This window comes from Urtica dioica, chromosome 12 (assembly GCF_054948205.1).
Source record: "Urtica dioica subsp. dioica isolate 48M chromosome 12, U.dioica_male_clone48M_v1_H2, whole genome shotgun sequence".
In the NCBI taxonomy this organism is placed as follows: domain Eukaryota; kingdom Viridiplantae; phylum Streptophyta; class Magnoliopsida; order Rosales; family Urticaceae; genus Urtica; species Urtica dioica.
In genome coordinates this window covers 14,787,676-14,798,561 of record NC_142767.1, presented here as the reverse complement: position 1 = coordinate 14,798,561, position 10,886 = coordinate 14,787,676, and the positions used below count along the sequence as shown (strand labels likewise).

The 10,886-nt window shown below is 37.7% G+C and overlaps 1 protein-coding gene across 8 annotated transcripts; it reads right to left on the bottom strand.

Annotated features, from left to right (window-relative positions):
- Positions 1–2,425: 2,425 nt before the first annotated feature.
- On the bottom strand, positions 2,426–9,486 carry LOC149379428 (uncharacterized protein At2g39910-like). Of its 8 annotated transcripts, none has more exons than XM_089603397.1 (14): positions 9,193–9,481; positions 8,955–9,104; positions 8,105–8,178; positions 6,583–7,163; positions 5,839–5,952; positions 5,612–5,681; positions 5,074–5,536; positions 4,887–4,973; positions 4,392–4,582; positions 3,600–3,795; positions 3,389–3,453; positions 3,096–3,197; positions 2,828–3,017; positions 2,430–2,732 (listed from the first exon to the last, which is right to left on the bottom strand). In XM_089603397.1, the coding sequence occupies exons 6-13, from the start codon at positions 5,671–5,673 to the stop codon at positions 2,900–2,902; spliced, it is 1,284 nt and encodes a 427-aa protein (XP_089459523.1). In that variant the 5' UTR covers positions 5,674–5,681; positions 5,839–5,952; positions 6,583–7,163; positions 8,105–8,178; positions 8,955–9,104; positions 9,193–9,481; the 3' UTR covers positions 2,430–2,732; positions 2,828–2,899. The 8 variants fall into 8 exon arrangements, with proteins under 8 accessions (XP_089459527.1, XP_089459523.1, XP_089459524.1 ...); XM_089603398.1 differs by having other exon boundaries at positions 6,583–7,148; XM_089603401.1 differs by lacking the exon at positions 6,583–7,163 and having other exon boundaries at positions 2,426–2,732; positions 3,389–3,441; positions 9,193–9,483.
- Between the last annotated feature and the right edge of the window lie 1,400 nt (positions 9,487–10,886).

Here is a 10,886-nt window from a genome sequence, read left to right as displayed (position 1 = left end):
GAAGAAGACCTACCACCACCTCCATCGGACTCCTTTACGCACCAGCTCCATGCCCCAACATATGCTCTTGCACAAGTAGGAAAAGTGACCTTTGCTCTGCAACTCAATTGCCGACCCGTTAAGGAAGTATTTCGCATTCAACACCTTACTCATAAGGCAGTTCGGCTGGTGTATCAATATCCAAGCTTGTCGACCAACAAGCGCTTGGTTAAACGTGAGGAGATCCTTGAACCATAACCTTCCCTCAGTCTTTGTTCTCGTAATCAAGTCCCACTTCTTCCAATGAATTTTCTTCTTGTCTTCCGAGCCTCCCCACCGAAACCTCGCAGTTAAGCTATGGATTTTGTCAAGAAGGGTTGTAGGTAGTTTGAAGAGGCTCATGGCGTAAGTAGGGGTCGCTTGAACCGCAGCCTTAATAAGGACTTCCATTCCCCCTGTAGAGAAGATTCTAGCCCTCCAATCAAGGAGCTTCTTTTGCACCCGGCTTTTGATATTGCTAAAGACCACTCTCTTATGTCTTCCCACCTTGACCGGAAGCCCAAGGTATGTTTCCATTTCACTCGTAGGAGTAACTCCGAGCAGGTCGGCCAGCCTCGTCGTAGCTTCCTCCTCCATATTTCGCGAACAGCAGAAAATGGACTTAGAGAGGTTGACCATTTGGCCAGATCCCCTCTCATAATCCGCTAGAATAGAGCGTACCGCCCGGAAGTTTTGGGTGTTAACTTCGCAAAACAGGAGACTATCATCCACAAATAGAAGGTGAGATATCGTAGGCGCACGGGGGGCAGCAAGCAAAGCCTTCCGCACATAAGAGAAATAGGTAGGGCGAGACAGGGCACCCTTGACGAAGACCTCTCGTTAGCGATATCAATCCTTTCACACGCCCATTGATCACTACCGAGAAGATCGAGGACGAGATGCAATCGAGAGTAGTCGCCACTATCCTTGGGCCAAAGCCCATTCTCTTCATCATGGCCACCACAAACCCCCACTCTACACGATCATAAGCTTTGCTCATATCTAACTTTATGGCTATTACGCCTCGTTTCCCTTTAGTCTTAGCCTTGAGAGAGTGGATAAGTTCGTACACAATCGCCACATTATCCGAAATGAGTCTTCCCGGAACAAAGGCGCTTTGATTCTTGGAGATGAGAGTGAAGAGAGCCCATTTAATCTGGTTGGCAATTGTCTTCGTGACCACCTTGAGCAACACGTTACAAAGACTGATTGGCCTAAAATCCGTCACCTTCTTCGGATTTTTCACCTTCGGAATACGGACTATATTCGTCGCATTCCACTTCCCCACCCGTTCCCCATCGTTCAAGATGCCCAAACATTCCGCACGCACCTCCGGACCCACCACTTTCCAATTCTTCTGGTTCTATACTTAGCCCATCTAACTTCTACATATTCTATAGTAAGAGCATCTGGGTGGCAACTTTAGTTGCAAAAAGCTGACATGGATGACATTTATTGTTGCCTACCAATTGGAGTTATTATAAAAAAATAGAGTAAATTTGGCACTGTTTCTTATTTTGGTACCGATGCCAAGTGGAAAACTTTAGTATTATTTTTTTTAATAAAAAATATTATAAAACTCCCAACTACCAACTATGTATTTTGTCTTATTCCAATCTCAATTGTATTGACTAGTTCACGTACAAGAAGCACTTAATGAAAATTGTCTTATTATTTATTAAGTAATGTACTCCCAACTACTAGTACACCTACAAGAAAACATTTACAAGAAAATATTTATTGAAATGATGTACTATTCTGATCAAAACAAAAAAGTATTTACTATTTTACTTTTTTAATAAAAAAAAATTGAAATAAAGTATGAACTCCCAACTTCCCAACTATATATGCTAGACATCATTCGTTTTTTTCTACATTTTCAATTCTTTACACGTCCAAAGTCCCATTTTTTTTTTTACATAATTTTACATAAATTATGAACTCTCAACTTCCCAACTATAAATGCATTGGAGTGATTTCGTTAAAAATTACTAACTTAATGATGTGAAATAGAGATATAATTAAATAATATTGTTTTGGTGATGTGTCAAAAATTAATAATTCTAGCATTGGAGATGCTCTAAAAGTTAAAATTAGTCTATAAATAACAATGATTAGTAGATAATAGGTATCAAAAGAGTCTTAAAAAGTATTTTGTAAGGAAGAAAGTCTGAATACGGACCTCTCTCGAATGAATGTCCGATATCATCTTTTGTATTTTCTTTTGTTCTTATTCTATTCTGATTGATACGAATATCACATAGCGTATCATATGTATGGTTAATTAATAAGCAAGTTCACTAAATCATACCATTTAGACCATTTTGAAGCTTAGGTCAATACTCAATATTGAGAGTCATATTCACTAATTGTTTGTCATATTTTACTCTTTATTTCAAATGCAAAGCATCAGCTTTTGTAACACGTTTGAATCAATTTGAGATTTATTCATCAATCTCTTGCTGGACAGGATGATAGCGAGACCGAGTATTGATCGGTGGTGGAGGATCGTACAACAAAGAACGGAAATGAAATTTTATAGGAGAACCGTATGACAACATTTGTAGTGCTCATGACTGTTCCGAGGACAGATCACGGCAATGAGTGTCAGGCAATCATATCATAGGGTTAGCCTACAAGAAAAAAAAAAAAAAAAAAAAAAAAAAAAAAAAAAAAAAAAGAGGGTCTACGCACTTGCATATGATCATTGGAACCTGCATTAAATCAAGATTATAAATACTCAGTATAAGGAATTGGAGTTAAAAAAATCTATTTTACAAGAAGAAAAGATTCATAATTGTTCAAATACCTTGACGCCATTGCACCTCCACGAGCTTCAAGCGACTATGAGCACTCGTGTATAGAAAAGATTATACATCTGTTACCGTTGCACCATTCCTTCCTCTTGAAGACACACATTGGTCATGTTTGGATCATCTCTGGGCTTGTCAGAGGCAGCTTGAAACTGAAGGCCTTCACACGCGTGGAAGGCATTTATTCTAACAAGCAATCCGAAACGAAGTTAGTGGAAACACAAACTTCCCTCTAGCATATATGGAAAGCACAATAAATCTTACTCTCGTAGCAGGATCAGAATCTGTGACACTTGTCTTCTAATATCTTCGCAGGACTTCTTTAACGACGCTCCCTTGTATAAAGCATCAAGCTCAATACCCAGTCTAAATCCAAGAGTTACTAAATTAGATGACAATGTTATGACGTTTAGATGATAGATCGTACAGAGCGAGTATTCTGAACCCAGCTTACAACTCTAAATTAGCTACTTTCATGCGTTTTAAACTAAGTACTTTAACTTTTTTCTTTCTTTCTTTATTTATTTACTAGAGTCTTATATTCTTTTGGTATCTACCTTTCGTTATACGGTGTGTTCCTGATCCATGATAACCTTAAAATTGTGTGCACCTGTTCAAGAACCTGCAAAAATTTAGAATACGGAAAATGAAAGAACACATACTTGTAACTGCTTCCAAGAAAGTACTAAAGAAAATCAACATCAAAGGGTTGAAGCAAGCTCATGGCACAAATTTACAAACACAGAAAGGCAGTTCAAAATGCCTCACCAGTAGAACGGTCTCATCATCATCAGCACACATCCACTGGAAGAACAGAGGAAAAATTCTCCTGAAATGAGCTACTAACAGAAGTCCAAGACCGTTGAAAAGCGCTTCACTGTGTTGAAGCCAAGCCACACGGCGATCCTTGTTTCTTGGTTGGCGTTCCAAATGACTCAACATCTCGCCTAAGATCCTCTCAAACCTATCATGACGGAAATAAGTCATTGCAACATAAGCAATGGCAGTATTTAGCAAGATGACGACATAGAGAATGAGGCGGCACCAAAACTAAGGGTTCGATTTTTTCAAAAGTTGCGTTTGGAGTCTGGAATATAAGAGAGAAAGGAGAATGAAATTCCCCTGTTTTTCTTGTATTGTTTTGGGTGGAGGGAATATAGAAGCCAAAGGAAAATTGGAGAGAAAATGTATAACTGATGAGGGATTCCATTTTCCATAAATCGGGTGAAAAATAAAATCCATCCAAGTGGGGCCCGCGTTTGTGTCTATTTTCTCACTTTCTCCTCTTATTTCTGTATCATTTTCCGATACTTCCAAGAACAACAAAGGATTTTCCTTTTCCCTCATATTTTCATTTTCTTCGCATTTTCCGGGTTCCGAACGGAGGCCAAGATATTTATTAAAAAAAAATCGCTGACCAGTTTTCCAAACCAACAAATCAATTCATTTTCCTTCTAAATCCAGCAGCACTAAAATGACGTTGCTACTAGCCATATCTATAGGTGTATCCATCCAGAGATCAGACTTGAGAGTAAAGGAGTACACACAAAAAAAACATACCACGCTATGCGGGGATTACTTGGGTGGGTACGAGTCACAAAAAGCACAGACATTTCGACGACAAGATGCCATATCTCGTCACTAGAGGCAATATTATGGCAGCAAGCATCCAGAATCACACCTTCATAACAACCAATCTCATTTGTGTCCACAATTTTCCCAATATGTATAAAACTAACCATGCCCTGCCCCTGAAATCAAACAAGACACAAAACAACAATTGATGCGGCGACAAAATACATTAAATTTGAGTACCACCTAATCCATTCAATGCTTTTCCCAAATTCATGATACAAAATACAGATACAATAACTATTTTTTTTCCCCTTTCCAATTTGTCCATCCACCATTTGGGAGGATGAACTCAAGAAGAATTGAACAGCATATTATCATGGGAACATATATTAGGCACGAAGACTCGAACTAAGAAAGCAATAGATTGTAAAATCTTCAACTAAAATTCAAAAAAGTTCAAGAGATAATGTAAAACCGCACTTTAACCTCCGGAGACCAGTGATCGAGAGCTGTAAGAGCACAAGGAATCAACAAGCTGCACAAATTTCCCAAATGTGGATGACCAATCTGCAACAGAAGATTGTTACGAATCAAACCGAACTCAATCAAACCTAAAACAAATCTTCAAATTTTCAGCACAAAACTGCCAAGTCCAAAAAGTCCGAACCTGAGTAATGAACCATCTGAATTGATAAGCAGCAACAATGGCGAGCCCGACCGGCGTCCGAGCAGAAGCAGCGGAGATTTCATCGACGTCCTGAGAGCTATCGGTCAAGCTCTCTTTGATCGCATCCTTCAATGGAGGAACCACCTCCGGCATCAAGTCCATGACCAGGCTGAGTTCTGAATGGGCCGAATAAGCTTCGGAGAGCTCGCCAAACGCCGACTCTGCATAAGACGAGAGATCCTCGGGAATCCATGAGAGCAGGTCATGGTCTGATGACTTGGACGATGCCAGCAAAGCGCAGGCTAGAGCGAAGCCTCTCACTGAGCTCCGAACATGGCTCGCGGTGACTTTCTCATCGCTTGGTTTAGGGAGAAGATCTTCGAGTATTGCTTCGACGGAGATACTCCCCGGCGGCGGATTGTACGGTGTTTCGGATAGGGTTTTCCTGATTGGCGCCGATAACCTGACGGACTCGAATATTGAATACACGGAAAAAAGTGGAGCTTCGAAATTGACAGAGAGAAGATGTGTATATTACTTGATGATCAGGCGATGAACCGCTGACTGGGACGATTCTGACATATCGGCCTGAGTTCGCATTTTCAAGTCTGAACTCGGAAGGATTTGAAAATTTTAGTGAGACTGGTGTAGTGTAACGACGTTATGATTTGGTTCGATGAATGGGAGAGTGAGAGAACCAAAGAGAAGAAAGAGATAAAAACAAAGATAAATTTGGAAGAAAAAACAAGAGAATGAATAACTTACCCCAATGAAAACCGATGAACACGCCGGAGAATCGTTTTCGTGGCCAAGTCGTCACCGTCGCAACCAAGGGAATGTTTTAGGGGAACGCATCTTTCTCTTCTCGGTTAATTCTTTCTGTTCATTTTGAATTTTAGGGGTAAGAAAGTCTTTAAAAAGTCTAGATACGATAAAGTTGAAATACTGAGCCATTTGGTGAAAAAAGATGGAATTTCTCTTTTCAAAAGGTGCCAACAAAAAAAAAAGGAAGACTACGGTTTAAAATGTGAATTAGTGGTAATTGTGGTAATTACTAGTCCTTAAACCAAATCCTTCCCAATTCCCACCACAACCCAAGATGTAAACCAAACATAAAAGGATTTCCCCAAATACCATAAAATCAAGTAATTGCAAGCACGTCAAATGCAAACCTTGACTTTTAAAATCATATACATATTTATTTATTTGTATTATTATTTTACTTTTGTTAGGAATCTCTTATAAAAATTCAATAGATGGTCAAGCGAGGGTAGACGGCTGTTTATGAGTAGTTAAGGCAACTCGATGGCGGTGAAGAGGAAACGCTAATGGGTTCTTCGTAGATTACTGTTTTTTCATCATGATCTGTAGCTATGCGGAGGAGATATCAACACGAGGTGTTGAGATATGTGGCATCAGTCCACATGAGCTGAGATTGATGGAGAATTTGCCGAAAACAATGATTGAGTGTGATGTTAATGTTATTGGATTCTTGGGAGAATGATTCACATGGAGGAGATGCCGGCGAAGGTTGTGATGGGATAGTGGTTAAGTTTCGGCGAGCAATTCCTCTCTCATTCCGGCTCGCCTGAGGCAACCCAGCAGAATCATTAGCGCGTCTTCGGTGAGCGAAACGCTTTTCTCCTTCGACAAGGCGTAAAGCTCGAATAGCCTCTTTTCCCGCCCGATCTCTCTTGAGCCGAGCTCGATGACCGCCTGGAACGCCGCAGAGAGAAACTCCGAGTTTTTTGAGTTGGTTTTGACGTGATCAAAGAACTTGAGTGCTTTCGAAGGCGACTCCAAACCCCGAACTATCTGGAAGAGGAGTTTCGGGGACAACGGTGGTTTTTCATGGTCTGAGAAGAGGATGTCTCGAAACTGTTCGGAGTTCCATTGGTCCTCCCGTGGCCGGAGAAGCTGGACGGCTCGGGACACCAGAGTTTCATCGTATTTGTCTCTCGGATGAAGAGATTCGGCGGAGACGCTGTATCTCTTTTGGAGAAAGAGGTTGAAGAAGAAAGGCTTCCTCGCAAACTGTGTTGCTAAATAAAGCGATTTGATTCTTCTCATTTCTCCTACCGAAATTATAACTGTCCTTAATTAAAAAAAATAAAACCTCTTAATATTCAATCATGACTAACATATAAAAAACATGATAACTATAATACCACGTTGTTTAAAGAGAAGACTAATACACAGTAACACATGTATAATGCTCCGCAGAGAATGTGTAAACGACAATATAACAATTCACAAGACAGTTTACCACATTGTTTAATAAAGTTTCATAATTTTTGGTTCTCTTCGAGGAATTTTCTCAAACATCTAGTGTGCATTCCATGTGAAGCAAAAGCTCGTTATCATAGAGTTTGTACTCTTTCTCGTCATATATAAATTGTGAAATAATTAATGATTCATTCAAGCCCCCAAAAAAATGTAAATATTTGTGACCAACAAGACCATTGTTCACTCATATTTCACATACATGATTTGGAGGAAGCTTGCCATGCATGAGAAATAAAGGCTAACAAAATCGCTGCTAAAATCCGACTGTAGAATTTAGGTATAGAATTGAAGCTCTAACCTTGACACGAGATTATTTCGGTTGAGTAGCTTATTCACTAGATTTAAGGTCGGAAATACTTTTTTTTTCTTTTGGCAATTATTGATGTATAATGTTGCAAGTTCGCAGTTTGCTCTTTTTTTTTTCCTTTGTTATTGTAAGTTTATTGAAATACGACATGCGTTCATGGGTTAGAGAAATTAATTTTCGGACATTAATTGCTCCCACTTCTACGCTCTTTTTTTTTAATAATTAAAAAATAATAATTTTTATTATATTTCTTCATATTTTAAGCTTCAAAAAGTAAACAAAACTAGACCCACTAGGTGAAAAATATCCAAAATTGAAATTTTGACTTATTTTCGAACAAAAATACTATTTCAATCCATTTTTCCTATTTTAAATCATTAAATTTTATCTGATTCCATTAATGAGAGAATTTAAATGCTAATAAGCGAGTATACTCACGGTTATTCGAGACTGAAGCTTGTCTTTAATTTCTCCTCAATTCTCACGTGTCGTCCCAGTCCGTTCCCGGCACTCTGCATTTCCAAACATAACCAATTCAACATTAATTTTCTCAACCTCAAAAACAAATTCACGATGGATAATCGAGACTCAAATAAATAAAATCGAATTAGTCCCATATTCGACTTTATTTTTCCGGGAATATTGTTTGACCGAGTGACTTACGAAACGTCACCGTAATTTAACGGTGACATTCACGAACAATAGAAACTCAAGTCAAAACAATATATGACATACACGACCATAAATAACAAGTCAAAAATTTAATAACTTGTCACAAAATTTACGGCCGAGAATAAAAAGCCCGAAATGTCTCGTTAAATTTCGATTCGTCGTCGATAAAAATATCGACTTCAAATTCATATTATCACATAACAATTCCATATATTTTTCCCGACTAAAAAAAATCAACGACGACGATCAAATCTCATATTCGATTTTATATCTTTTATCATCTCGACAAACACACAAAAATAAATAACCCGAATTATCACAAAATTAACCATATCACAACCAAAATACTCTTGGCTAACACAAGCTTGTTATAAAAAATCGATAAAATATCGACTCAAATTCAACACCCACCACAAATCTCAGATTCGATTTTACGTTCAAACCAACACGAGTTTATACTCGTCAAATCAGCCAAATAAAGAACGAATGATCATCACCAACAAATACAAAATCACTCAATCCACATAAAGGCCTATCGGCTCAAACAAATAACCAAACCCGAGCGAAAACCCCTAAATTCCAACTCCAAAAATTGGGGAAAACTTTAATTTCTCACCTGACTTTATAAGTGATAATCTCGGGTCGGAATCCCTCTAATCTCGTCCACGGCCTTGTCAAAAACATCCACCGGAAACCTAGCTTTGTGATTCAGTGAACCAAAGTCACCACCGTCCTTCTCCTCGCCGTCAAAAGCTCGTCGGAGTTCCTGAAACCCGTGGCCAAGAAAATCAGCCCAAAATCCCCAAATTCCTTGGAGATTTTCGGAGAGAAAATTGGAATAAGTTATTCCTTACCTTTCACTAATTCTCCGGCCGAAATTCTTTCACAGCGGCTCTGGGTTCACGAGTTTTTTTTTCCTGGCCTGTGAAACAGAGCCGATAAAGAGAGAAAATATGAGTGCGTGAGAGACAGAAAATAGACGGTGGTTGAGCTCGCGGAGGAGAAGACTCGGTGAGGGTGGTGGCTGGGCACGTCTCGTTCACGAGCTTGGTTTTTTTTTTCTTTTTTTTTTTCTTGTTCTCTGGCTGAGAACTCGGGAGGGAGGATGAGAGAGAGAGAGAGAATTGCGTGAGGGAGACTGAGAAAGAGACGTGAGGAGAGAATGAAAGTGATGAGATTTGAGAAAATCTCAAAATTTCCAATTTAATCCCTCACTCAAAAACCCTTCTTTTGGTCTCCAAATTTCCACCACAACCCATGTTTATTGTTGCAAATACGTCCCAACTCATATAATTATTTATTTAAATCCATCATAAAATGGATTATAATTATATGAAGTAAAACAAGAATTTTCTCGTTTAATTTCGATTAATTTAAATATATTCAAGGTGTCTCGGAAATAATTCTCATTCTTGAGAATTTATTGTTTAAATTAATTTTTGGAACGTTACTTCGAAAAATTAATTTATACTCGAGTCAACTCGAGATTTTATTTATGTATTTCCAAGATTTCTCACCACCTTAACATAATCTAAATTAATTCGATAAATCCATTTGACCATAATTTTCTTGAAAATTCATTTGCAACAACAGAGCTCGTTTATTTATTTAAATTTTACAAATCGAGCGAGACAAAAGTTTATACTTTACATCGCGGTTGTTCTTTGTTTTTGTTCTTGGTTGTTTTGTTTTTATTTTCTGTTGGTTTCTCTTTTGCATGTTCGCGGCAAGGAAGAAGAAGGAAGGAAGAAAAATAATCGAAGAAGATAATGAGAAGGAGAGAGAAGCCAAGTTTGGTATTTATATGAATAAGTTTCTGAATTTATTCATTAAATCATTCTTTTCTCTCTCAATCTCAAACTGACCCCAATCTCAAAATTTCTTTCAAATAGGTCCTGAAAATTGTTACAATTATATCCTTCATCACATAATTATATGATTAAATCCGTAACCGAACGGATTTTAATTATATGATTAAACCGAAAATTTTCACATTCGTTCTCGATTAATTTAAATAAATTTAAGGTTTCTCATAAATAATTATCGTTCTTGAGAATTTATTTCTTAAATTAATTTCTGGAATATTTCTTCGAAAAATAATTATTTATTCGAGACGAACTCAATAAATCTTTTATTTATTCCGAGATTTTCCATTACCTTAAAATATTTTAAATTAATTAGATAAACTCATAGGACCATAATTCACTCAAGAATTTAATTGTAAGCTCGTTTATTAAACTTGAATTTATAAGTCGAGTAATTAAAAAGTTATCATTTACAACATACCAATTATACTAATAATAATACAAATACAATCGCAATAAAATTAAACTTATGACACATGACATAATATAAAAAATAAAATACAAAAGCAAACACAAATTACTTGAACAAAACTATCCTTTAGTAGTCTGGCATATTAGAATTGGATGTCCTAATGTTATTGAAGTATTGAAATGGAGTGAAATGATGGTGTAAGATTTCAACAATTTCTTGATCGAAAGATGCTCACACAGCCCTTCGTATACTAATGGTACCGAGTAGCGAG

What these genes read in the sequence shown, in the direction of transcription:
- LOC149379428 (XM_089603397.1), bottom strand. Translation starts at nt 5,673, where the DNA reads ATGCGAACTCAGGCCGATATGTCAGAATCGTCCCAGTCAGCGGTTCAT. An exon ending in ACTGGTCTCCGGAGGTTAAA is followed by an intron (nt 4,583 to 4,886) that starts GTGCGGTTTTAC and finishes GTTTGATTTCAG; the next exon opens with GGGCAGGGCATGGTTAGTTT. An exon ending in ATTCTGATCCTGCTACGAGA is followed by an intron (nt 3,018 to 3,095) that starts GTAAGATTTATT and finishes ATTGCTTGTTAG; the next exon opens with AATAAATGCCTTCCACGCGT.